This window comes from Pangasianodon hypophthalmus, chromosome 7 (genome assembly GCF_027358585.1).
Source record: "Pangasianodon hypophthalmus isolate fPanHyp1 chromosome 7, fPanHyp1.pri, whole genome shotgun sequence".
NCBI lineage: Eukaryota > Metazoa > Chordata > Actinopteri > Siluriformes > Pangasiidae > Pangasianodon > Pangasianodon hypophthalmus.
Genome location: NC_069716.1, coordinates 17,545,239 through 17,572,262, shown reverse-complemented (window position 1 = coordinate 17,572,262; position 27,024 = coordinate 17,545,239). Strand labels below are relative to the sequence as shown.

Genomic DNA, 27,024 nt, shown 5'->3' with positions numbered 1-27,024 from the left:
TGATCTTATAATGTCTTTGTGTTGTAACTGATTAAAGTTATAAAGCTTATAGCAAGTTATATAAAACCAAGGGCTTGGAATGCTACCCCGGAAGTGACGCCATCTGTCCGCAGGTGAGAAGAGCGCCGAGCTCGTGCGTACCTGCTGAGTGCACTGTTTTTCTGCAGGTGAGATGCATGGCTGTTTTTGCAGAAATATAAGAACATCAGAAGATGAGTTATACAAATTTGCTACCTTGCATTGTCCGTCAGATTCTCTAAAGTTGAAATAGGAACAAAAACGCATCAGTGTTCCGGTAAATGATCTCCAGTCTTGTGGTTTTTCTTGTGTAGTTTGGCTCCTCGCTTACTAACGCGCTTTAGTGGATAGTAACGGTTGTAAATATTTATTTAGTTTTCTCCTTATAAATGACATGATCGGAACAGCTGAACACAAGCAGGCCCTGCTTACAAATTTATGTTTTAACAGCTTAGGAAATGGCTTTTATTGGTAACCCAGTAACTATGCAAATTACAATGACTCCATGACTACAGTATTTGTATAAAATCCAATAAAACTGTTGCATTCATGATGCAGCTATAATGTATAGACTACACAGCATGCTTAATTATCTATACACTGACTTGCTCAGTCCCATAAAGGATTCACAGCATACCATAGCTTTATGACTGCTTCCCTATTTCTGGAAAGCAGTGCAAGGCATCCAAGATGTCCTTCTGATCAGTGTAAATGAGGTGAATGAGGTGCAAAAAAGAATTTAGCAGTGTTCAGGAAACAGACTGTGTCTCTAAAGGAGATGTGACCTCAGGGGAAAGCGGAGCTGGAGAGACGCAAGTTACTAGAAATAACTAGTTGGCTCTCATGTAATCAACCCTATTCCCAATGCTGCAAGCAGCTTTTAAATAATTGCATAAGCTACAATCTCACAGTTACTTGTAGCTTGCTGATTGAAATTATTAGGAAAGATGAGACGTTTGTTGGTTTGTTGGTACAGTTTACTGATTGCGTGAACATTGATTGCATGCTTTCTCTTTGCCAAGAGAAGAGCAGGGGAGGTCTTGGCATGCTGTGTCTCGACTTACAGCACTTCTGTCCTTTAGGGCATTGTATGGCATCCAAAAGGAATTTAGGTCATTTTAAGATGCCAGAACAAGTGTTGGCGCAGGTTCTTTTAAAGTTTTAAATGAAAGTTTGTCTTAATTGTAAATACATCTAGGCTGCGGAAAATCTATCTGCAGGTACATGTAGATTAAACTCTGTTTTCCTTCAGCTGACATGTATTAATCTAGATTCCCTGGCACAAACAGTATGAAAGGAAGGGTTTTCTGTTATGACAGTACATGTCCATAGATTGTTGCACTGATTAGGTGACATAGATGGAGGTTATAGAGGGGTGCCAGAGTCAGAGAACAGTTGCCTTCAACTTTATTCATGAAGAGCACACATGAATATTTGATTTTTTGAGTTGTGTTGAGAACTGAGATATTTAATATAGACCTTCTCCAGCAGAACTACCACTAATATATATATATATATATATAATGTGTGTGTGTGCATGTGTATACAGTGTGTGTGTGTGTGTGTGTGTGTGTGTATATATAATATATAGACCTTGTTTCCATGGGTTGAATATTTGGAATGGGGATAAAAGAGCTGATAAATTCTTTGGAAAATGGTTGTAATTGACCATACTGACATAACTTTCTACTGTTTCTTAAGTACACAGTCATTTTCTATCCAACATTATCTTACCAAATATTTGCCTTTGGTTTCACAGTCATGATAAGCTGTAATCAGTGGATATGTGTGAAATTCTATCCTGGTGTTTATCTTGTGGTTCATGCATGCACGGCTATGAATCATTTATTCCTCATTATCGGCGATCTCATACCTGAAAATAAAATTTACCATCAGTTTTTAATCACTGATCTGCGTCCAATTTGACAAAAGTTATTCCCACATTGTAATCCATTGCACAATTACTGCAGGTTGGTATTACTGATTATCCATGATTATACATTTTTATTAGTCTGGATTAGGAAGGAATAGAACTGTGTAGAACACAGCTAACCAATTCATGCCATCTGTTCCTAGAAATGTGTGTGTAATCATGTGCCTGTCTAAAGAAACAACCTACATTTTTATTTTCCATATTTAACACACACACAAAATTATGATAATGTTTCTAAACAGAATTTATGATGTGTAAAACAGACTTCAAATGGTCTCTTCCTAATTTGTCTATTGCATATTGAACTGAAATTTTTTACATGCGTGTGTGTGGGCATGCTCTCAGTTTCAGCCTTGGACAAAAAAGCTGGCTGTCATGAACTCTCTCATAATAGGAGGCCTTTGGTCTCATAGCAACAGCGAATGCCGTTCTGTCCTGCCATGTCTAAGCCCCTCCCTCCTTGCAAAGGTCCCTGCTAGGGATAAGGTAACCAAATGCTCTCTCCAGTAAACTTAGCCTTGTAACATTACCACAGGCCTGAGTTGGACCTTGAACCGTGGAGTGGCGCATGCAGAGGCGTGTTAGAATGAGTGCAGTCTGATTGCCCAAAGGTGATGGAAGCCAGCACTGAGAATATTTGTTAGGCAAGGAAACCATTGCTGCAAATTCAGAGGGCTCTGAGAGCAAGAGCCCACACTTTAGCAGTGTGTTAATGATGCTCTGGCAAGTTCGACTCTGAGACGGGGGCTGGTAGATGAATATGTGAGGAGTATGCACAGAGTTATGTGTTTGGTCTAGTCTGAGACTTTGCCATACCACTGATGGGATCAATTCTATGAGAAAGGATCTTGACTTGGGGAAGAAAACAGTTTAACAGAGCTGGTAGGTATATTTTCCCTTTCAGCTTCATTGAATAAGTTGGGAACTAAACAACTAACTAACCAGCAGATTTCTTAAACTTTATGCTAGCAGAATAAATGCTTTGCTATATTGCACAAGGCAGCATTCCTTTTTCAAGGGGATCATTCAGGCAGATATTTATAGCGATGATCAGATAATATGTAAAACTATACTATTCAAAAAAGCTGCTTGTGTTTGTTAGTAAACATGTGCTTAATACTATGTGATGGAATTCCCCATGTCTCATAATTATGTTGTGTATAATCAGTATTATTAGTAGTAGTAATAGTATTTTTGCTGTTTTAATATGGAAATTGGCCATATCGCTTGTCTGTGCTACACCTTAAACAGGAGCACTATTGTGTCCCTCAGTACAGGCTCAGTAAATAAAATCTTAGCAGACTGGAACAGCTCCTGCATAACTGTTTTTATGACCAGCATAACTAAGAGATCTATGTACCTAAGGATTTAGCTCTCATTTTTATGACTTTTGAAAGCACTAATGTCCCAGTAGAGGTATGCTGGTAAATGACTTCAGTGACTGTCCCATTCATAGTAGTGTGTTAACAGAGAGGTGGTTGTTTCTTGTGTTACTTGAGCAGTCAGGTTTTAAATGTCTAAGCAGGCAGTCTGTCCCTAAGGTAATGTTTTGTGAGACTGAGAAATAAAAATTTTCCCCAGTGTTATTAATAGGAGGAAAATTCCTGTGTATGAAAAAGTATTTCTACCCACACTCAGGACTGTGTTATGGTGATAATATCAATTTCTAAAACTTTCAACTGATATGTTAAAATAACTACAGTAGATTAGGCTCAGTTTAGAAGAATTTTCAACCTTCTCTCTCACCTCTTTCTTTTCTTAAAGAGATTATCTGAACATAGATTTTTATATAGATTAGTATGGACCTCCAAAATAAACATAGTTATCATTTTGCTGTGATTATCCCTTAGAACATAAAGTTTCCATTGCATAAAGCATGTGTGTTAACTCTATACAAATGCAACCAGTGTTTTTAGACTCCTAAAGAGGCAAACCCAGCCCTACAGCTAGTCCTGATGTGTAATTTAAACAACTATCTCGGGTCTTTGAGACAGACGTGAACCTTTGCCTGGTGGATAATCATTGTTTCCTCCTGTCTGTACCTGTTATGTGTTACAGACACCTCCCTCTTTCTCAACATAGGGTAAAATGTTATTCTACTGATTTGTTTGTTCACGGTGCTATTGTTGGAAGGAATCATAGAACATATGAGTCTCTCTCCAGGCTAAGCATTTCAATAGATTATTTGATTATTTATTATATTTCATATGTAAAAGGTTTGTTTTGCTGATTCAAGTTCCTGGTAAAAGATCTGGCAGCGAAGAACTTCTACCCCTTGCCTAGACCCCTTTCCTTTATTGTACTTGACAGGAGTGCAGTGGAGTGTGCAGGGTCTTTCTATCAGCAGTTTAAAATCATGCCGAGCAATTACTACCCCTGTGGACTGTGGTTATGGCACAAGCAGGCAGAACAAAGAATGTGATGAGATCTTTTAGGTTCAAATAAAAACTTTCCTCCCATTTTGGACTGCATTATGTTTTAAAGTTTGTACAATGTTTTAATAATGTTGTCTCAAATAGTGTTGAATAATCCACAAGGGGTAGGAGTAGAGCTACAACAATCATAAGAACTCAAACTTATGATTCATAAGAACTCAAACTCTACTTCATCTACTTCTGAGTTTAATATCACCAGCAGTAGATGAGTTAAGCTAACAACACCAAGAACATGAGGATTTTATGAGTTTCTGTTTAGTTGGAAACTTTTTTTGAATTGCACCTGGAGTAAAGGCCATTTCTCCTGATCTTTGTATGTATATTAATTTAATCTGAAATATTATAATTCATGATTTTGGAATGTGTCTGAATTTGTGATGAACTTCTATTACTCCTAAAAACAGATGTTTTAGTCTCTCTATTTAATAATAAATAAATATCCAACGAAAAAGCACCTTATATTATTTGTATGTATTTCCTATTTAATTTCTAAAATGATGTACATTTCTTCAGCATTTCTTATCCATGAAATATTAACATATCCAAAGTACATTGTCACAGAACTAGCTTTCAGTGCTGACAATTTAAAGTCTTGTAACTGTGAGGCTGTTTATATTCTGTCAAGTTCTAATTATCGCACAGTGAACGTTTTGTGACTGCTTTGTAGCACAGTACCTATTCCTGAGTTAAACCAATCTACTTTGATTACCATTTGCTGTTGACTTGTAAATATAGAAGGCTTCTTCCAAACTGTCATTTTTCTTTAGCTTGCCTAGGCACTCATGGCAATAAACTGCAGTAGTGTCTTTAGTTTTCTTGTTAGCCCTATAAATGGTTCATTTTGTTCATTTCCAATGACTTGGACATTATGTGTAAACCTAACCAGCAGTTTGGTTAATATTTAAGTATTTAGGGCTGCTGTGTGCTAACATACTAATAAAAGGACTGGATTTTGCTTCCCAGGCCTGTGTTGCCTTTTTTTTTTTGCTTTCAAAGGCAGTGATCCTAGAAAATCATTTCAGTTAGACTTTTAAGAAAGGTTAACCGTGGAGGATAGTGACACAGTCCAAACTTTATTACTTATACAAAGGTGTCCTTGGAGATATTAAATATTAATATGGTGTCATATTCTTGCTACAAAGAAACGTTGTTCAGTGAGTTGATTATAAAACATTAAGACTCGAGATTGTGTTGCTTACTTACTAGGCAAAAAGGAGTTTCTAGTTTACTATGAACATTAAATATTAAACACATTGCTGGTTAGGTTTATACATGGTAATGTCCAGGTAATTGGAAATGAGCTAACATGGACTATTTATAGGGCTAACAAGAAACTAATGAAACTACAGAGACTGAGCAGTTTATTGTCATGTTTAAGGTGGTCGAACTAATGTAAAATGAGGTAGAAGGCTTCTTAACAGTAAGGTTACTGGTGTATTTGGGTGTTGTCCTGAGAGGCTCTTTTCATCTACACTTTACACCAAAAGGCAATCTTTCTTTAACATGTACATTGATTAAAAAAAAATCTGAAGTATTTACTTTTCTCCATCTTAGGTGCTTTGCTTTGGCTGATATGTAAAGGCTTACCACAAGAGAAAGTATGCAGTCAAACCATAGATGTTTGGACCTTGAAGTCAGCACCTCTGAACTTAAAATCACTCAGACAGCCAAAGGCATGGAGGTTCCTCTTAACGCTATGCACGTCTCATTGTTTGCAGAGGACCAAAATGGAAATGACATTACTTGCCTTAGTGACCATTCATCTGGTTCACCAAGGGGCAGCTGTAGTCATGGTAAGACAAACAGCCCTGCTGATGTAGAGATGATGGAGGACTGTGTCAGTGAATTGATTTCAACTACAAGCATAATTAAAAAAGTGGATATGCAATCCAGTGCGGCCACAGTCAGCTGTATGAAAACTGCAGATGACAACTGTAACCAGAATGTGACATTTATGATCTCGGGACTGCATAATGGCAATATTGATTCTGAAAGTACCATGCCAGATGTCCATGGTCTCCCTGTAAAGAAATATGACGGCATTGACACTGACGCACAACAGGCCTTTGTCATAGGATCTGTTACTCCGTCATGCTCTAGCTCCAGTGAGAACTACAACTCTGTGAGCTCTGGTGAGATGCTAATTAGGAGCAACAGTTTTATCATTCATGAGTCTGATCAACTACTCAGTGCCTCAGTCTTGGAGGAATCTTTAGATATGCCTTCTGATGTTGGCCCGATACCTGGCTTGCTGCCTGATGTTTGTGAGGGTCTTGTTAATAACATGGTCAGTGCTACAGGACAAAACAGCAAACATCCAGACTTTGGAGTCACCTTCATCCAGCCAAGCAATCAGACATTCACAATGGAAGAGGATGTCTTTCAAACAATTCCTCATAATGGACCTGGGGAAAGCAGAGCTTCACATTTGGTTGCAGGGGTTAATCATTCTGAATGTGTCACACCAGTTAATCTGAAGAAAAGTCATATCGAAGCTGAAAGATCCACTCGCTCCACATCGGCTGAAGGAAAAATATTCCAAATTCCAACATGTGAGGAACTAGACATCAGTGGTAATGCTCAGACCTCTACTCCTGTTCAGTCTATGAGCTCTAAAACATTTTGCTTTTCAGACTCTCCTCTTAACAAGAGTAAGAATGATTTCGGGAGTCCATTGGCCCACGTCATGAAAGAACAGCAAAGTTCTGTCTGTCCGAAACCTAAAACTTCATTGACTACATCTACTAAAAGTAATAAGTTAGAAACTAAGAAGTATGCCAAGCCTGACTTCAGTAATATAAAATCTAAAATAATGTCTAGACCCACCAATGCCTCAAAGCCATCAAGTGCGACTGTTTTCAGTGCTTCATCAAATACAAGACAGCACAAAAACCAGACTAGACCTTCCCATTCCATGCAAAGTATAGCATCTCCTGCCAAATCGACCTCTGCAATTTCTTCCAGCTCCACTCTCGCATGTGGTAGACTAAAGAGGGATCAGAACAATGTGATTAAAAGAACTCACTCATCCACTTGTCAAGATACTGCACCTGCTCCAAAGTCCCGGCCTCGCACGTGGTCTGAGACTTCCAGCTCATTGAAAACTAGTGGAGAAGACACAAGTGTAAAGGAGCCACAGGTTGGTAGGATCAAAAACACCTTTACTAATGCAAAAAGCTCATCTGTAGGAGGTTTTCTGAGTCGGACTAGCCTGACCAAACTTGGAGACAGACATGCTTCTTCTAGAGAAGAAAAATGTCTCAGGAAACCCCAGAGAACCAGTCCAAAAGTGAGTTAAAAATCTGTGTCTTGGAGTAAAATATTGAAGTGAACTGTTTGTGTGTTTTTGTTTCAAATGAATTTTAGTGCCCTTATCCAGAGCGACTTACGTTTATCTTTATTTTAGACTAACAGATGAGAATGACTTATGGTTTGGTATACAGTACAAGGTTTAACATTTTAGGAAAACCAACACAAGTATATAATGAAGCAGTGTTTCTCAAGCCTGTACCTAGTGCAACCAAGTTTGTTAATTAGCTTATCATATTGTATCAGGTAAATTAAAAATTAGAATTTGGGCCAGGATTGCGAAACACTGTAATAAAGTACTACAGTACTTTTGGGATTGAATAGCCTCTTGACCTTTGCTCTCTCAAACATGGTCTCAAATGATAAAAATTCAAATTTGTTTAACCATCTTGAACCAAATTAATGTCCAGACAACCATGTTACTGCTTTGAATGGCTTTAATTGTTGCGTTAAATATGATCTTGCTTCTCTGGTAAATGTATTCCATGTGTACACACTCACTATGTTTATAGAGTTTGGGGGGGTGTTACTTGGCAGGGATTTCCAAATTCCCAGGAGAACTGTAGTACAATAGCAAGTTCTGAGTGTGCGTAAGTTCTCGACCACAACTTACATTCTTCAGCTCTATTATGGCCAACACCATAGTGAGTGTGGGGCACACAGACTTCAGTCATTTCTCTTGGGAGCATACGAGTGAAAGGAAGCTCCTCTTGCAGGCAGACTCGTCCCGGTCGGTAGGAGCAGCGCTGTGTGATTGGCGCAAAGGCAGTCTTGGCTCCCAGCCATTGTCATCCAGGGCAGGAGGCACTTCGTCTGCGCAAACTCCAGCTGCAAGCCTTCGGCCACCTCCTCTGTCTGCATCAAAGCTTAAGCCTGGCACGGCACGGAAAAATGGCTGCACCACCACTGACATGCCTTCTCCGAGGAGCAAACTGAGCACATCTGGAGGTATGGAAAATGGCTTGCACATGGTAGATTCTTTTTGTTTCAGCTTATTAATGGCAGTTTTTTTTTTAAAAACATTGGATTTACATTTGTCTGTAGTGACCTACTCCTGAAACCATGCTGAGTGATGCCAGGTTGTAACATTCTATGGCAAATGAAGTAAATTGTGTAATTAAATTTATTCAAAAAGTGAAAGCAGAACTTTCACAGACTTAATATCATAATACGTTGCTGTCATTAAATGTTTTTTGGATGACACTTACTTACAGTATATTATATTAATAGCTTTAACTTACAAACACTGTTTAATTTTACACCACGTGTTTTAGCGTACCTAGCCAAAACAACAAATATATTGATGTCTGATCCATAACTGCACTGTATTTTCTTGTGGTTGATTAGGGCTTAACATCTCATCAGCTAATTATTGAGCGTTTCGTGAGTTTGAATGGAATGTGAATGGAAAACTGTGTATGTATAGATGACAGTCCAGAGTTTAAAGAGACTAGCAGAAATACATGTCTTTAGTTTGTCTGCAGTTCTCATTTTCACTGCAAGGATGCGAATGCCCTACACACTACTGAGAGCCGGTTTTCCTGTTTCTGATGAACAAATCTTGTCATGTTCCCTGAGGACTACAAAGGATACAGATGTGTTTTCTCTACCTTTTTCAGACTTTTTTATAAACACGCCCCTTCCTGTTCTCCATGACCGTTCTTGTAGTTACAGGAGAAAATTAGAGGCCCACTGAGAAGGTCAACCTAGACCGGAAAGCAGTAGAGCTAATGGAAAAAACAGGGGAAGGAAAGGAGTGCTGTGTTGAATCATTCCCTGATGTGATTTGGTTGTTCAATATGGTACTTTTCACTGTTTTACCAGTAATGTGGGAAGTTAGGATATAGGGAAAGGACCACTGTTGGACACATAAGCATGGGCAGAAACTGTTTGACCCCATCATCAAATAGAGGTTTAGGATTATTATCTGTATTCCTAAATACCAGTTCCTTAATATGCTTCTAGGCGAGGGTAAGAAAATGGATCCAGTCTACTTTGCTATTTTGGCAGTAGCATTACTTACTACAGTGTTCTAATATACACAGAGATCAGTTTTCACTGTTTGGGCCTGTATGGGTTCTCGGGGGTGTCAGTTTTGGCAGACTCTTCCCTGTAACTTTGGACTGTTTGCAGAGATTTTGGAAAGGGCAACCTGCTGAATTGATGATTTCTGTATTTAGAAAGCAGCTGCACTTGTGATTGAATGTGTTTGACCATGTATTTGGTAATTTGCTTTGCATTACATAAATGTTTTATTGCTTTACAGCATCACTAACAAAAATTATCTTGTTTTGACGTAGGTAATCCAAGCATGCGTGTTAACGAAGGTGCAGGAACCGAGGGTCCAGGGGGAACCGTTTCCAGGTTCTCTCTTCCTGCTGGCCACCAGCATTCATCAGCCTCAAAACTGCCAATGAAGACAAGGACCCAGATCAAAAGCTTGAGTGCCTCCAGTGGACACACAAAGCCTGGTGAGACTTTAGATGCTTTTTCCAAAGCTGCTTATAATCCACTCAATGCAGCCAATTCTTTGTATTTTCACAATCTTCAATATTCTCCTAGACCAGTGTGATCTATTTTATGATGTGAATAATTCATTCATTCAAGAAGGCTGTAAATTGCAATATATTGAACATACTACTCACTGAGTACAGCTTTGATTTCACTTAATTATGATTTAAACAGATAGCACTACACTTGGTGCTGCATATAGGACTGATCAAGCAGTTAATTTTATTTTAATCCATAACACAACTTTGTTGTTGAAAACACAACCTAAACATTTTGTGTGGGAATGGCTTGGTTATCCTTTCACAGTATGGTCAGTGTTTATGTGAATAGTTTGTAAAATGTGGTTTTGGAGAGTACAGGGGCCAGGATGACATTTGTTCCCTTAGAGTTATACCAGTCAGTATACAATATATCATCTGTTTGGTCACACGATTGGTATTCACTTCCCAGTCTATCAAATACTGCTGTCACTTTGGGGTAAAAATAGATAGGTAGCTATGTCTGAGTCTGAGTTACTGCTCCTACTGGAAGCATGAAATGTGCTTCAATTCTCCATCTAGGACAGCTCCTTGCATACTTTACATTGACAGTATGATGGACAGTCAACCATCTGTGTGTTATGTCCAGTCAAAAATATGCTGCCAATGAAATGGTAGTGCTCAGATATAACTTGTCAGTGTAGCCGTGATCATCCTTACAGTCCAGTTGTTGACCCACTTTTTCAGGCTTGAATCTTAAATCTTATTTAAGCTCTGATGAAGTAGATTCTTTCCTTTAGGATTTTCCCAAACCCTGCAGATATACTTAAGTGGTTTCATGTTTGTTTAAAAGCATGATATTTTCTGACCCGTAATAACAATGATTACAGTGTTCACCCATATCAGCTTTCTAGGGGACAGAGTCATAAATAAGTCACTGAATATGCTGAATGCTTTTGCCAGCTCTAGTATTTGTGAGTTTGTGGCTCTAAGGCCAGTTGAAAAGTAGGCCAGTGTTGTCAGTACAGACAGAGAAGGGGAGCTCTATTCAGACAAAGAGGCTTTTTTCCCCCCCTGAGCATCCTCACTACCCTGCTGCTTCCTCATTGGTCGATTGGCATGCTTTTCTATTAGTGGGGCTCCTCAGTCCCACATGTCTAGCAGCCTGGGTTTGTTCCACTCCAGTTCACTTGGAGGGAGTGAGAAAACTGCACTCAACCGTATGTCGCCAGAAGCTCCATGTATACTGGACTGCCTTCTTTTCTTTGCCCATTGTTAAACTTGTAGAATAAGTATTACTAATGTTGGCTTACGGGGGCCTCCGCAGCTGCACCTGGAGTGAATTTTCCTTGTACGTTTTTGACAACTCGACCCTGATCCCCCGATCCAGTGCAGGCTCTCAGTGTGATCTCACTCTCTTGACATGCCTCCTCATTGGATCCTATCGCTTCTGTATCATTCCTTTGTTAGCTGCCTGTTATGGGAAATCTAAGACTCCACTACAGAGAAGTAAGTTGTGTTAGACCATTCAGAGATGAACTAGAGTTTAAATTTCTGGCAGAGAGAATTTTCATAGAATCTGTGCTGTTGGTGCATGCAGCTGTTTTTTTAAATGTTTGTGCTTAGTGTATTGTTATTTAATACATTGTTGATATCCTTCAGGGTTCTTTGGTCATCCCTATCTAGAACCCTAGTTCAGGAAAGTGCTTGCACATCAGAAAACCCTTTTTTGGAAGCTAAGAATCCTCAATTATTCAACAAACCTTTAAATATCTCTTGTAGAAATCCTGTGTGGTATAATCCATTACAGTATGCAAAAATAGAAATAGCAGATGTTTAGTGTAAGAAAAGCTATAATGTTTACACACATTGTGTAGTCTGGATGCAACTAGGTAATGAAAATCTTTGTGTACATCTTTGTGTGTGTGCTAAAAGTAAACCTTTTCTCTCTAGCACGTTTCTGTAGAATTCAGATTGTCTTTGTGTGTGTGTCCGTGTGCGTTCGCAGATTTGGAGTCACCTTCAGGAGCTTTGGGAAAACCTCCCACCAACAGGACCACTTCATTAAGAACCAGGCTCCAAAGTCTGTCTCCCAAAGTCTCATCTTTTGGTAAAAACACATAAGTTCTCATAAGAACTCCATGCACAGCAGTCTACATTAGTTGCTAGAAAGTGTGGACAATTCAGAGAATTCCTATTGAGCTACAGGCCACTGATTTATAAACGGTTTCCACTGATTGGCTGTGACTTACACTCTGATTTATCTACACTCTTAAAAATAAAGGTGGCAGAAATGTTTCCATAAGATTGATGCCATAGAATGTGGGGATTTTAATTAAAATTTTGCAAAGGTCTGGTTACATTAAATTCCTTTCATCTGGATGATTTGAAGTGGAATGTTTTGTTCATAGTGGGGCTTCACAATTTTGACTAATGAAATACTGAAATACTATGATGGATCTGAATTCAGACCACCGTCTGCTAATTGACAACCCCTGTCATAGGAAACCTTTTTTGGTTCCCCCAAGAATCAGTTCCGTAAACCATGGCTTCATTTTTAGTGCTGCTGCCACAAATATATATACACTATATTACCAAAAGTATTCGGTCACCCATCCAAATGATCAGAATCAGGTGTCCTAATCACTTGGCCTGGCCACAGGTGTATAAAATCAAGCACTTAGGCATGCAGACTGTTTTTACAAACATTTGTGAAAGAATGGGCCGCTCTCAGGAGCTCAGTGAATTCCAGCGTGGAACTGTCATAGGATGCCACCTGTGCAACAAATCCAGTCGTGAAATTTCCTCGCTCCTAAATATTCCACAGTCAACTGTCAGCTTTATCATAACAAAATGGAAGAGTTTGGGAACAACAGCAACTCAGCCACGAAGTGGTAGGCCACGGAAACTGACGGAGAGGGGTCAGCGGATGCTGAAGCGCATAGTGCAAAGAGGTCGTCGACTTTCTTCACAGTCAATTGCTACAGAGCCCAAGTACAGTATGCAGAGAGCTTCATGGAATGGGTTTCCATGGCCGAGCAGCTGCATCCAAGCCACACATCACCAAGTGCAATGCAAAGCGTCGGATGCAGTGGTGTAAAGCACGCCACCACTGGACTCTAGAGCAGTGGAGACGCGTTCTCTGGAGTGATGAATCATGCTTTTCCATCTGCCAATCTGATGGACGAGTCTGGGTTTGGAGGTTGCCAGGAGAACGGTACATTTCGGACTGCATTGTGCCGAGTGTGAAATTTGGTGGAGGAGGAATTATGGTGTGGGGTTGTTTTTCAGGAGTTGGGCTTGGCCCCTTAGTTCCAGTGAAAGGAACTTTGAATGCTTCAGGATACCAAAACATTTTGGACAATTCCATGCTCCCAACCTTGTGGGAACAGTTTGGAGCGGGCCCCTTCCTCTTCCAACATGACTGTGCACCAGTGCACAAAGCAAGGTCCATAAAGACATGGATGACAGAGTCTGGTGTGGATGAACTTGACTGGCCTGCACAGAGTCCTGACCTGAACCCGATAGAACACCTTTGGGATGAATTAGAGCGGAGACTGAGAGCCAGGCCTTCTCGACCAACATCAGTGTGTGACCTCACCAATGCGCTTTTGGAAGAATGGTCAAAAATTCCTATAAACACACTCCTCAACCTTGTGGACAGCCTTCCCAGAAGAGTTGAAGCTGTAATAGCTGCAAAAGGTGGACCGACATCATATTGAACCCTATGGGTTAGGAATGGGATTGTACTTAAGTTCATATGTGAATCAAGGCAGGTGACTGAATACTTTTGGTAATATAGTGTATATATACTTTCTATCACAAAATGCTTTGTGTAATGGTAATATTTACAACAGATATTTTTTTAGTTTTCTGTGGTGCCAACAAAAGGTTTGCACCAAAATTGTTATTTTATGGTACCACACTAAAGTACTGTTTTTGGCTCTTTTTTTTTTTTTTTTTTAAAGTTCATCCCATATAAACAATACCTGACAAAGTGCTGATGTTTCTTTTCTTTAGAAGTGCTACTGTGTCTTTACGTTCTTTTTTTACTGGCCATGTCAAGTGCACTTAAAATCTTTCCTGTGCTGTGAATGATTCTGCAGGAAACAAGAACCCATCTTCACTGTCACATGCATCTGTGAGGTCTGCAGTGAGCGTCTCAAAACCCCCTGCTTCATCACGACCTGCTCGTCTTACTGCTACATTTTCAGGTGGGTAGTTACTAGAAAGTCAATAAGACATTCACACTCTGAGTTTGATTCAGTGTTATTGAGCTGTATATGTAAATGTACAAATTGCTTCATATATCAGTTCAAAAACATTGACATTTGTAATTACTTTCGATCAATAAATAGGATTAAGGGTGATAAGTGAATGTCATTTTCATATCCTTTAATCAGTGACTTAATCAAATGCTCTCTTGGCATTACATAATCCTTACCTAAGCCCACACCAATTTAACAGTTTTCATCTTGACAAAATATAAATCATTCAACTGGCAGACTGAAATCCCTTCGATCATCATCTCTCTCACCACAGCTATTAATTTTTGTCCTGGCACAATGGGAGGAAAAGGTGGATATTTGCTGTAGTGATATGCAGTGTGTGCGTTAAATCCCTCTGTAGTCGTGGTTTTTCATATGAATTGTAGTGGCAGGTGGTTTTCACTGTGCGGGCTCCACTGAGTTGTCGTCTCAGCAGCTTGAGGGCTGTGTTCTGCAGCCAAGTCCATGTGACCTAGCTGAGATAGGGTACACAGCCCCAGCCAAGTCAGTGCTCTCATAAACACGGTGCGTAAACAGATCACCTGCTTGGACCAGGCATTAATATAATCCTGGTCTGTTGCTGTTTTTTTTTTTACTGATCTATGGACTTGGGATGAGTGGTGGGGTTGAATTGCTTTTAGCAATTACCTGTCTGGTTAGCAAAATTTAATTCAGCTTGGGCATTGTACATTTACAAATTGCGTATATTTGAATTTCAAAAATAGTTTTTTACTTGCAATAACATGTCATATAGCTTTAATTCATTCATTCATCTTCACTAGGCTCTTTATCGTGGTCAGTGTCAGTGTTCTGCATTCCATTCTCCTTTACGTGTTTGTTAGAACACAACATTATAAACAGTCATTATAGGCAGTGTTCATGTGCACCTACATTTCAGTACCTGGAATTAGTAAAATTGCACACTTATGAGAACCAAGGTATGAAATTAGGTGCTTGCTCTTGAAAGATGTTTTTTTTAGCCTTGGGGAAAGAGCTAGGGTTGTGTAAGTATGCAAGGTTTGCTGGTGTCAGCAGCTAGCTACACATTCTTCCTGCAAACACTGATGACATGAGATTATGACTGCAGCAGTGTACAGGCTTTGTTTCCTTCAGAGATGGACACCTTAGATTGTATATGATACTATTAATAATATTATAATAGGGCAGGCATTTTGCCCAGCTTGCACACACTATCGATTTTCACCATTTTTTTATGCATTTGTTTGTGTGTCTATTCTGGATAATATAGAAATGATGGTGCTGTAATCCATTTAATGAAATTAAATATCACTCATGGGTTATCCTTGAATCCAATATTTCTCTCATTTTATTTTACATATGCTTTGTATGCCATTATTTTACACAGTGTTGATATTATTATGAAAGGCTATTCTTTATACTCTTTTCTTTTTGGTGTATTGTATAGTTTTTTGTTTTTTGTGGATTTACTGCAGTTCCTTGCCAAGAAATTCATAAACCTTTATTTGATTTATTCTCTACCCAAAAGTTAGTGAATTATTTTTTTTAGTTGTGTAGGAGGGTGCATTATAACACAAGCTTAATTTTGTTCGCGTTATTTATTATAGATTTCAGGCATTAGTAGACAATTAATTGCTTTAACTCCACTGAGATCTGCTTTCTAGGATAGAACCCAGTTATATTTATGTGGAAGTTGGCTGAACACCAGCATGGCTGATTTCAGCTCTATAGCAGGCACAGTCTTGCTGTGAGCTGTTGCTTTGACCCCCGCCATTTTTATCCTCTCACCCTCCCTCTAATGGGAGAAGGAGAGAGCATGTGAAGGAAGGCAAGAGAGGGAGGCCTGCGTCACAGCTTCAGGCTGTGCTGTTCACTCCTCCCACCTCCCTCCTCTCTCCTCTAGCATCCTCCACAGCGGCAGTGCCATGGAGAGATGCGGATAGAGCTTTGTCTGAACATGGATGGATAAAAGCCTGTTTTTGATCTGGGTGGATTACGCTTGTCTGCTTTCTTTGCATCTGTCAGAGGACCTCTGTTGCCAGAATATCCTTCTCTGGCTTTCTTTTTCGCTATTCTACAGCTAGCAAGAACTGAAGAAAAATACAGACACTACTGTGAAGCGGGATTTCATTTCCCTTCGTTTTTTCAAAATTGGTGTTTTTTTTTCTTCTCTCCCTATAGCTCAGTGCTTCAGTGAACTTTTTTTATGATGCTTTGAACCATGCACATGTGGATTCACACTGAAGCTGCTTTTCGTATTGTTTTGCTTCAGCGGTCTTGTTAGTTGTGTGTGTATATATTTTGATATATTTTTGGGACGCCGCAATGTTGTTCTCTCCCAAATTCTCCCTGTCCAACATCCATGTGAAGCTGACTGCTAAAGGTTTACTCCGGAGCCTCCAGCTGCTATCTGGCTTCAAGAAGAACACCGTGGTGTTTCGAGCAGGTGTGTGTGGAGTTCCACCAAAAAACATGTAGATTTGTCTTTTGCTCTATACAGACAGTTTGGAATAATTTGTTTGTATCTTTTGCAAGGTGCTTGCAAGGAGTCTATTTTTAATCTGGCACTTTGCTCTTACTGCCTCAGGGTGTCATTTTTACTGCTCGTACATACATGCTTGTGTATCCACTTACTCTCTGGAACACTTTACAGGACTGACAAGTGTTTTCTCACCATACATGCTTTTACATTAGCTTTAAGAACCCAAATCATACCCATCATCATCATAATTTTTTTTTCCTCCTAGCTTGCATTTCCCTCTAGTTTGTTGGCTGTTTACCTGTATATTCATTCTGATAGAGATCTGGGAAGCCCAGTTCTCTGGTTACTAGCTTGTGGGAAGGTTTTTTTTTTGGGCTGTATTAACTGAGGGATTTATAAATTTGTAAACAATTTTATTCCCATGTAAAAGGCTCATTATAAATTTGGGATTCATTCCGCTCCTTTTTATAGCAAATGGCCAAATAAGGGCTCGTACACAGAGTAGACTGTATTTATTCCTCTTTTATTGAGCTAGGAAAGTCACTATATTTAAACTGGGTGATTTATGAAAGGGTTTAGAGTCACTTGTTGAAGTATCTGACTTAAAATAGAGCTATTGATAGCACTCCTTACTCGAGAATTGCTCTAATATAATCTGAATCAGTGAATCTTACATACAAATTAGTACAGTATAGTAGTACATTATAGTATAGTATAGTACAGTATAGTAGTGCATTCACATAGTTGGTTTGTTTATTATGTTTATTCATGCCCAAATCAAACTTTTGCAGTTTTTCAGGATTTAAATTACAGTATATGTAGCCCTCAGATATTGCATTCCTTCACATTCGTACCTTGGATTATATGGGAATTAGTATTTCATCATAAAATCATTGATTAGTTATTATTTATTTGTATATCTGTATTGTGAATGCAGACTGTCAATTAAGTTTATTTAATTCAGAGACAAATGGCACAACTGTTTTGAATAAACCCATACAGACTGGTAGAGCAATCCCCAAGTGACACAAAAGAATTTCGTCATTCCTTCTGTGACGAATATAACAACCTCTTTAACATGCTAGAAATGGCAGTGAATAATGCATTGTGGGGAAGTGTGGAAATCTAGTAAAAGGAGATGGGTGTCCTTTTTAAAAACACACAGGCCTTGTAGTTTTCAGTGGGGTCAGGAAAGTGCAGTATCATAAAGGAAACATTTCTGGTTCCATAAAGAACCTTGAAGGTGATGATTCTTGAACCTTTTTGGTGTGGTCTCAGTAAACTAAATAATCATTTCCACTCTAAAGAGCTTTCCATGTAATTCTAACATTTAAAGTGAATTGATTTAGTTCTCTGGCACCAAGACAAAATTGTTAAAGATCCATCAGAACATTCTTTAATACACCAAAAATTGCTTCTTCTATGACTTCACTCTAAAGAGCCTTTTCTAGCATTTTAATCTTTTAGAGTGTAGTAGATGATGAGTAGATGTGGGCCCATATTTACAAAGAAGCTTAAGGCTAAACGTAGCTCCTTACTGGCTGATGTAAGAGAAAATAGGTCTGTTAATCCTAAACCTAAATGCTTCATTTTTTTTTCTGTGCATGTGTAATTTGTTGTTTGATTTACCTAATGACAACAGGCTTTTGTCATTGTTGACAAAGGCACTGTGTCAACTGCAGGAGTGTTTCAGTGATGGTGGAATAAGGGTGTTCACTTCACTATCGAGTAATGCAGTACGCCCAAAGTGTACACAACTCAGCAGTGCTTGGTAACATGACAATTGCAGCTATGCAAGAAATATTACCTTTAAATATCATGCACAAGTCATATTTTCTGCAGACTGCATTAATAATTCAGCCAGTTCTACTGATGACAGCATTTTTCATAAATGAATATTGACAGTGACTGACTGACATCTTCACGGTAAGGTTGTAAATGGAAACCTTACCATTACACACCATCATTATTACAGTATGAAAAACAGTAATGAAAAAAATAAAATGAAAGTGTCATTGATTTCATAATACACAAACAAAAAAATCTATGCTGCTATTATTATGAATGTTTTCTTTTAGATTTTTGCAAACTACATAACCATGGATACACTACAGTATAGTCTGCGGCCTTTAAATTGATAGTATTGGAGCATGTAGATCATTAATATTGTGTGTGAAGTCAGTAACAGTTCATTTTTATGACATTCTGCATTGGGATAGTGTTTATGCATTTACTGAACAGGCCACTACTGCATCACTTTTGATATTAATTCATGAATCACTCATGAATTATTCATCGCAGCAAGGTCGACCCTGCCTTTACTTTAGGAATTCCTTAGACAAAAGATTCTCTCTGTATTTTTATAAATAGATTTTAAGGAGAAACTCTTGGTTAGGAACTTTTAGTGTAAAGATAAGATTCTTTGTGAATATGTCCCCTGTGTAGTGTGAAGGAGTGGAACAGTAGAGAACCAGTTTCCATGGAAGTCTTGATTGGTGGCAGAAATAGCAGTGCAAACTGAGAGCGCAAAGTGGATCTGCTTTTCAGGCGTGTATGAATAATTCACGCCTCTGAGATCAGCTTGAATCATTTAGAACAGCTTTCCATTATCTGTAGTGCAATTATTTATTTTAAGCTGCTCTAGTTTTCTAGTTTATAGAATAGTTTTCTGGTCAGCAAGGTCTGACTGTTCTGAATATGGACACAGACTAGCACTATCCAAGATAAAGAAGAGTTGTGTTTAATTCATGAATGGTGTTTTCCCTTCCAAGAATTTGTTTACAGTGTAGAATTTTTCTCTGTTTATGACTTATGTTTTATCGCTGATATGGACACTGACATTATAGTAAACGTGAACACTTAATTGAGTAGTAGTATTCTCAGTAAATCTGCATGACATTAAGTGCGGCCACCAGAAGCCATGGCAGAGTGCATATTAAAATGACAGAATGCGCCCCAGATCATTGAGGTTAGGGATTAAAGCATCACTGTGCTCAAATAGTCTCTCTAAAACAAACAAAAAAAAGGCAATTGATCAAATACCAAATACTCCAGTCATGTAGATCCACTTATTTGCACAGTTTCAAGGCTTCCCTGAGTCTCTTCATGAGGTATTTATTATTTGGCTGGGAGGACAGTGGGTGTCCAGGGCTGTCATTGCAAAACCCTTCTCCCTACTATAATTACATAGTGTAGAATTAGTCTGCAGGGGGTAGATTTCAAATATAATTTCAAGTTTAGTCTTGCCAAATTTCATTTACACTAGGTTGGCATCTTATGTAATATTTCTAGGTGCTCTCTGGGGATGCCTTGGGATAAACAGCTACGGAGAAGGTTGTCGCAGTATTGAAGGCAACTTTTTGAAGTAGTGAGACCTCCGGAGGCCAATCGCCAAAATGCACTTGTTACGTTTGGAGTGTTGATGTAGTTTAGAGTTAACTGTGAGTACTGGCTTTTACTGTGACTAGTTTGTTGTGGGACAAACAAGCATTGTGACTTGGTTATGTTGGCGGCTGTGTGAGTTATATGGTATTCCCTGTGGGGCTTGGCTAGGATACTCTGAAGGACAGACTGATGAGTGACTTAACACTCTAACCGAACACTCCAAATATCTGTAAAATTATGCAGATCATAGTAACAGCTTTGACACTGGCCCAGGCTGTGTACATTACCTTTCATTTTTCAGCTAGCCTGCTTCTCTACTCCTCTGTCTGTCCTTCTAGTTTCACAAAATGAGCCTTGCCCTAATTCACACAGTGCTTGTATTGTTGTGTATTGTCCCCAGTGATATACTCAGAGTGGGTTCAGGTGGGTTAAAGTACCGTAGAACTGAAGGGGTGTACATTTTATTGCTATTGGGCACAGAAGTGGCAGTGTCCCTACTGTGGCTCTTTCCACACCAACTGCTATCCTGTGTGGCTATGGCAACTCTTAACATTGATCTAGAGGGTGCAGTCTCAGCCACATGGCATGGTACTAACCTTATGGACCTGTACTTAATCTTCCTCCTTGGCTTTTGGCTTCTGGATAACAGGAGGACAGCCAGCCTTTAGCTCACCATGGCAATGCCCATGGAGCTCTCTGTTTACTGGGCTTGGCTGCCGCACCGCATTTAATCCCCAACCCTTGTTGGACCCCAATGTGTACATAGTCATTCAGCCACATTCCCCTTACGCTGCATAACAGTGTGTCTGCATGACTTCAGAATCAAGCTTTGGATCTCAAACTTGGTGGTCACAAAATGGTGTGTCTACATAGACCTTTGGGTTGTGAACCAGAAGGTCATCCCGGACTTGCCCCTGCACACTGACAGACCTAACCTTTACAGCTGTCATCATGCACACCAGGGTATTCTGCTATACATGAGTTCCCTTCAGCAGCACAGCGTGTCATTTTCACTTTGACTGACAGGTGGGGTGTCACAGTGGTGCAGGTATTGTTGGTGCCACACAGCTCCAGAGTCAGAGCTTTAAGCCTGTACTCAAGCTACCATTTTTTTGTGCAGTTTTTTTTATTCTTTGTGCGAGCATGTGTGTGTTTTCTTGGGGCATTCGGGTGCCCTGTCATCTCCCTAAAACATTTTGGTAGAAGGATTGTCTTTATAAATTGATCATAAGTGTGAATGAGCATGTGAGCATGCAAGTGTAGTATTCCCATGTGCATGTAGTATACCTGGGATAGGCTTCAGATCCACCATGACTTTGACCAGGATAAAGTGATTACTGAAGATGAATGAATGAATTAAATTGAAGGTGGTTACTGACACATCCTGAGCTCCTTTTGCAGTCAGTTCCACAGTGGAAATTATTTGAGAGAGTTCTCATTTTCTGTGTTTTATTTTAATTCTTTTGTATATGTATTTGAAATTCTGTTTGATTGTCCAGATACAGAATTGCCGTATCATTGAACTTTAGCCACACACACACCACATCAGTATTAGTATTCTATAATTTTGCTCCTGGGCAGCATGAAGATAAATCCTGACCAGTAGAGGGAGCTATGGGAGCCCTTTGAAGTCACTTTTGCAAACGTTTACCAGCAATGATGCGGTTATGGATCAAATTATGAAGCCTCTGCACTGCATGTTCCTCTCTTTAGGAAGGAATGTTTGCCTGTATTCCACATGAGCAGAAGCCTCCACCACTGATTTTTTTTTTCTTACAGAAGAATCAACCCATAGTAATAATAGACACTGCCATGACCTTTACATTGATTAAGGCTCTGTAGAGGATTACTGAATTGAGCTGTGAACATTTTGCATGACCTTTTAAGAGCTCAGCTTCAATCTTTGCTTTAATCAGATGGATGGATTAATGTGATATTAAATGTTGTCCATATGGAAAGCTGGTTTAAATAATAGTCCCTCCTCTTATAATGTCCTTGTCAGTCAATGACCAGCACACTGGAATTTGTTCATTTTAGTTTGCAGTGTTCCTGGTCCCCACACTACATGATAAGAACATTAATATTAGTTTTAAGGGTGTGAACCGAAACTAAACTATCATGGAAGGTTTTTAACTGTTTGTTTAAGAACATAAGGGGTAAAGCAGGCAAGTAGTAAGCCATGCTGTTTATGCCACAAATAGACTGGGGGAGGAATCGAAACACAGATTTGTGCATTTCCCCCACCCACAACTGTGACGTCTTTTCTTTGTAAGCAGGTTAGACTTCCTGAGATTGCTAGCATTGCTGACCTTCCAATTCATTTTTTCCCAGTCTTACTTGCTAGACATTAAAGGAAGTGCTAACAGCTAATATATTAGTAGATAATCTATAAACATTGCATATTTATTGAAAGTTAGAAATGTTGTTTCCAAGGAACATTTTGTCTTCGCTCTTACAATTTTATAGAGCATAGTTATTATCGAACTGTTATTCAGCTGCAATTTTAATGCCATTCATTTTGCAGGGATTTGAGAAAACCAACAGGCTTAAATATCAAATGTTAATGATGCAATCATGTATCAGTTGTATGGAATCAGTGGAATAAAACCAACTTGAGACATTGTTTTGATGATTTTTTTAAATATTTTCTAGTAGAACCCCTTTGTGAGGCTAATAATCCTTGAAGAAACATTGAAATACAATTTTTATAAGAGTGTAGGGGTTTTTTGGCTATGATTCTCACTAAGCATCAGTGGCAAGTCTCACAAGTGCTATGAGGAACCACTCCCACCTCACCTCATTAACAGTGTGCTTTAGAGCCAGCAGTCCTCACAGAGCGGTTATGTAATAGCTCAGGCAGAACTGCCTCCCTGTAGGTCTCTGGTGTCCAATGTCAAAGTCAAGAAAACATGTTAAATTCAAATAGCTTGGACCACAAAAGCACCGCGTACTCTGCTCAACTTTTTAAAATGGTAATCTTATTGTGTGACTATTTCAGTAATGCTTTTATCCTTTCAGCAGAGTTTCTCTATCAGAGAGTATTTCAGGTTGTAATGCTGGTAATGCCTCCCCCTCGGAGGAATTCTGGCTATTATTATGACATGGTGTTGTATTTATAAAGCTTGTGTAAATCAAAACTAGTGTGGCACAGCCATGCTAAAATAAGAGCGCTGTGATGTGTGTTTACAGAGGGGGAGATGGATTGGGAGATGGACATGTCATTCGGGGCACAGGTTGTTCATCAGGGTACCTTGAGTGTACAACTCCTAACATCTGAGAGCTTGTAGACAGTGGACATTGGTGCCTGTGACCAAGCTTAACATAGGTGCACGAACTAGAAAGTGGTTTTAGGAAAAGCATGCTGAACGCTGCATCAACAGTAAATGGATGTTCTCTTACAGTTGACAAAAGCAAGGCAAAGGGGAGCTCACGGAGCCAGCAGCAGGGCCACACCAACGGCCAACCGGACCTGGTGCCACCAGAGACCAAGCCACGAGGATTGGACTACTACAAGGCTCTGTGTGAGAAAAAGAACCAAACCATCCAGCAGCTGAAGAACAGCTTTATTGCTAGCAACCGCAGATTTGAGGCCATCGCTGTTGTTGTACAAAACCTTTACCTACAGGTATACTCTTTTTCTTTCATGCAATCCTTAATTATATATCTGTTATACTGATGGATTCATACATCACCTAATCTTGATGTGAAACATTTATGAAGTTTATGCAGTTAAGATAAAAATGTGTGTAGTATTTTGTTTACTTGACATTGCTAGTGCTGGTTAGAAATTTATAGCCTTGTTGCGTGGATTGTTGATTGTTGGAATGTGGTGTGTGTGTGTCTGTGTTCTGTTTGTTTTGGTGATGCCCTCACATGGCTCTGTAATTAGTTTTCATACCAGGGTTTCTTGGAAGACAAGTTTGACTGTGTTAGTCTGCTGATCATGTGCTCTGCCCCACAGGATTTGTGTGTGTATATACACACACACATATATACACACATAAATCCCCAACCTAGGCTGTGGGGAATCCCTAGATCTGGCCTTTATAATTTGTCAATATAAGCACAAATGTGTGCCCACTCTAGGAAGCTCTCTAAGCTGTTGAGAGTAAAGTACAGTGGTGAATTTCCTTAACTACTGAAGGTAAATCTGTTATATGAGTGGGTCAATTTTGGGGTTATTTCATTCCAATGCTGCCTATTAGTAAGAATCTATATAGTCCATGTTTCATGTTACAGTGATCTAGTTACATCTTACTGTCAAAACTGGTTTAGAATGTATACTCATGCTTCATCGCTGATGCATCCAATTATTGATCTTTTTGCAAGTTGGCAGTGAGGTATCAGTTGGCAATAGAGCACAGAAACTACTGGATGGTTATACATGGAGATTTAATCCCTTTGTTAATTTGATCTCAAGATAAAATTCCACTGTTTATGTATACATCTTATTTTGTATGTCTCTGAAATGTGTATTTTCATTGGCAACGCATACCTTCTGTTTGTCCATATGCCATAATAGCACGAAATGATATGAGCACAAATATAATTATATTTTGTTTGGGAGTGAAATGCCCTGCAGTGGAATGTATTAAACATTTATTACCCTGATAATAGTGGCTTGGACCTTGTCATGTCTGTGTGAGAATGTACAGCTGCTGACTTGATATGGTTACAGGCAAAGTCAGGCATTCAGCAAGGTGGACTGGGCTGGTTCATTTCACTTCTTTGTTAAGCATTGTCAACACTTAGCACAAGGCCGTAATTTCACTATAAGAGCATGCACATTTTTGTTGAATCATCTGTTTGCTGTATTAAGTTGTACAACAAGGACATTTAAAGGACTGCTACAACTGAAGGCTGATACAGTTTATTTATCAGTCAATTAGTGTTGATTTTCACCTCCTTCGAGAATTGAATGCATCAGAGTCAATTATCTTGTGACAGTGAATGGTATATATCACGTATGCAGTTTATTATGTATAGATGAATCATGATCAATTTATTTGATCTCTTTCATTGTGGTGCAAAATATTAGGTAAGAAATTTATTCTCATTTTGCTGGTAACCTCATGCTTTTTGTTTTTGGTGAGTTCATGTTCATGTATTACAGGATTACATGCACTGAATAATAAATTCAGGACTGTACAATGCCTACTTCTTTAAGAAAGACTGTACTCTGCCTTTCTGTTCTTCAGTGAGAAGGTCATTTCATACTCCTCTCCTATAGCATGCTGCAATTTAGTAAGTGCCACTCAATCAGCTTTCTGTCAGAATCTGTTTTTTTTTTCTTCGCTTTGCCTGTGGTGGCTCTCTTAAAGTGCAGTGACACACATCTTGCTCATGTGCACAATGCAGCCTTTTCCCTGCTGCTCCTCTATTAGTGGCATTATGGTATATGCTAGACACTGAGAGGCAAGTGGTTGGAGGAGGGTAGAACCAATGGAATGGCTCCTTCCAGTCATCCCTCTGTTGTAAAAAAAAAAAAAAAAGGAGAGAGAGAGAGAGAGAGCAGTCGTGTGTGGAGGTGGTGGTGATTCCTTCACCTGAGCTGCCGTCTGATTCTGATTCCACTGATTCTGGACTGTTGGACCATGGGCTGCTCTGGCAGCAAAGTGTGCCTTAACGCTCCCTGTGCTTCACCCAGGGTAAAGACATTCATCTTCTCCTCAGGGACCGGACTAGGATGACAAACAGGATCTCTGTGGATGCCTACACAAATGCCTACATGCATCTGTCTCTTGTTAATTATTAAGCGTGTGCTGTGACGTTTGAGAGTTGTACATGACTCATCTCATGTCTTGCTTTAGCAGTGTTGTTATTTTAGGCAGCTTGGTGTAGTCTTCCAGGGCTGCTTTAATTAGGGGGGTTATCAGTTCACATCTGCCTGATGCATGTCCTATGTGGATTTTATTGAGCTGCGGGGGAAAGCACAGGTTGGGAAGCTAGCAGGAGGCTTTTGGATCTCCGCTGCGTCTTTTTTGGGAGGCTGTCAGGAGCACTGCAGCTGAGGGGCTGGCTGAAATCCACTTTATTAAAGAAAGCCAGTGGAGGAGGGAGACTCGAAGCCTAATTACGCCACTCTGCATCATTCTAAACCAGTTTCCTGAGGAAGCCAATTAGTTTTGAGATGCTTCTGTTTTTATATTTTTTGTATTCTGTGCTGTGTAGAATGCAACATAATGCAGAAGTATATATATGACTGTGGATGTTAGAGTCATATGCAGCATTGTCAGTCTTATATTCACAAACAGATATCTAGGTAACTGGAAAAAGCTTCATTACAGCAGTATTGTCACGCAGTCTATTTCTATGACAAGCACATATTCTGAGGAACAGTGACTCTGTTGAAAAAATATTTATACTAGTTGCCATTATAATATAAGGTCAAGCTTCGACCAGAGCATAGTTACATTTTAACCATATTTAAACCATTTAGATTCACAGGCAGATACATTTAATTTTATTGTTTCAGTATATAAACATGGAGGAAAAGTCTGTGTACTGTGTGTGAGTTTCTGATGTGAGTGTCTCCTCTGTGTGTGCAGCATGAAGAATCAGTGAAACGGCGTCAGGAGCGTTCTGTGGAACTGCTCAACCTGCGTGAGGAACTCGGTGAGTAGAAAGTACTGATGCTAATAAACTGCGTCCTTGAGGGCGTTGTCTTTAAGGTGTTCAGTTTTCAGTCCATGCAAAAACAAATGAACAAATCTAGAAAGGTACCGTC

General features: G+C 39.3%; 1 protein-coding gene across 9 annotated transcripts in view; it reads left to right on the top strand.

Moving 5' to 3' along the window:
- The first annotated feature begins 87 nt into the window (after positions 1-87).
- The window catches only part of mtus1a (microtubule associated tumor suppressor 1a), a 34,402-nt gene continuing 7,465 nt past the window's right edge, over positions 88-27,024 (top strand). The window contains exons 1-8 of one of the 9 annotated variants that reach the window (XM_034305891.2): positions 88-167; positions 5,941-7,675; positions 8,412-8,643; positions 9,996-10,166; positions 12,193-12,294; positions 14,291-14,398; positions 23,699-23,922; positions 26,846-26,912. In XM_034305891.2, the coding sequence (XP_034161782.2) occupies positions 5,987-7,675; positions 8,412-8,643; positions 9,996-10,166; positions 12,193-12,294; positions 14,291-14,398; positions 23,699-23,922; positions 26,846-26,912 (2,593 nt within the window). In that variant the 5' untranslated portion in view covers positions 88-167; positions 5,941-5,986. Of the gene's footprint in view, positions 168-2,430; positions 2,834-5,940; positions 7,676-7,706; positions 8,644-9,995; positions 10,167-10,218; positions 11,694-12,192; positions 12,295-14,290; positions 14,399-14,501; positions 16,878-23,698; positions 23,923-25,785; positions 25,946-26,845; positions 26,913-27,024 lie in introns of those variants that run through there. The other 8 variants (XM_026917708.3, XM_026917707.3, XM_026917709.3 and 5 more) reach the window with 8 other exon arrangements.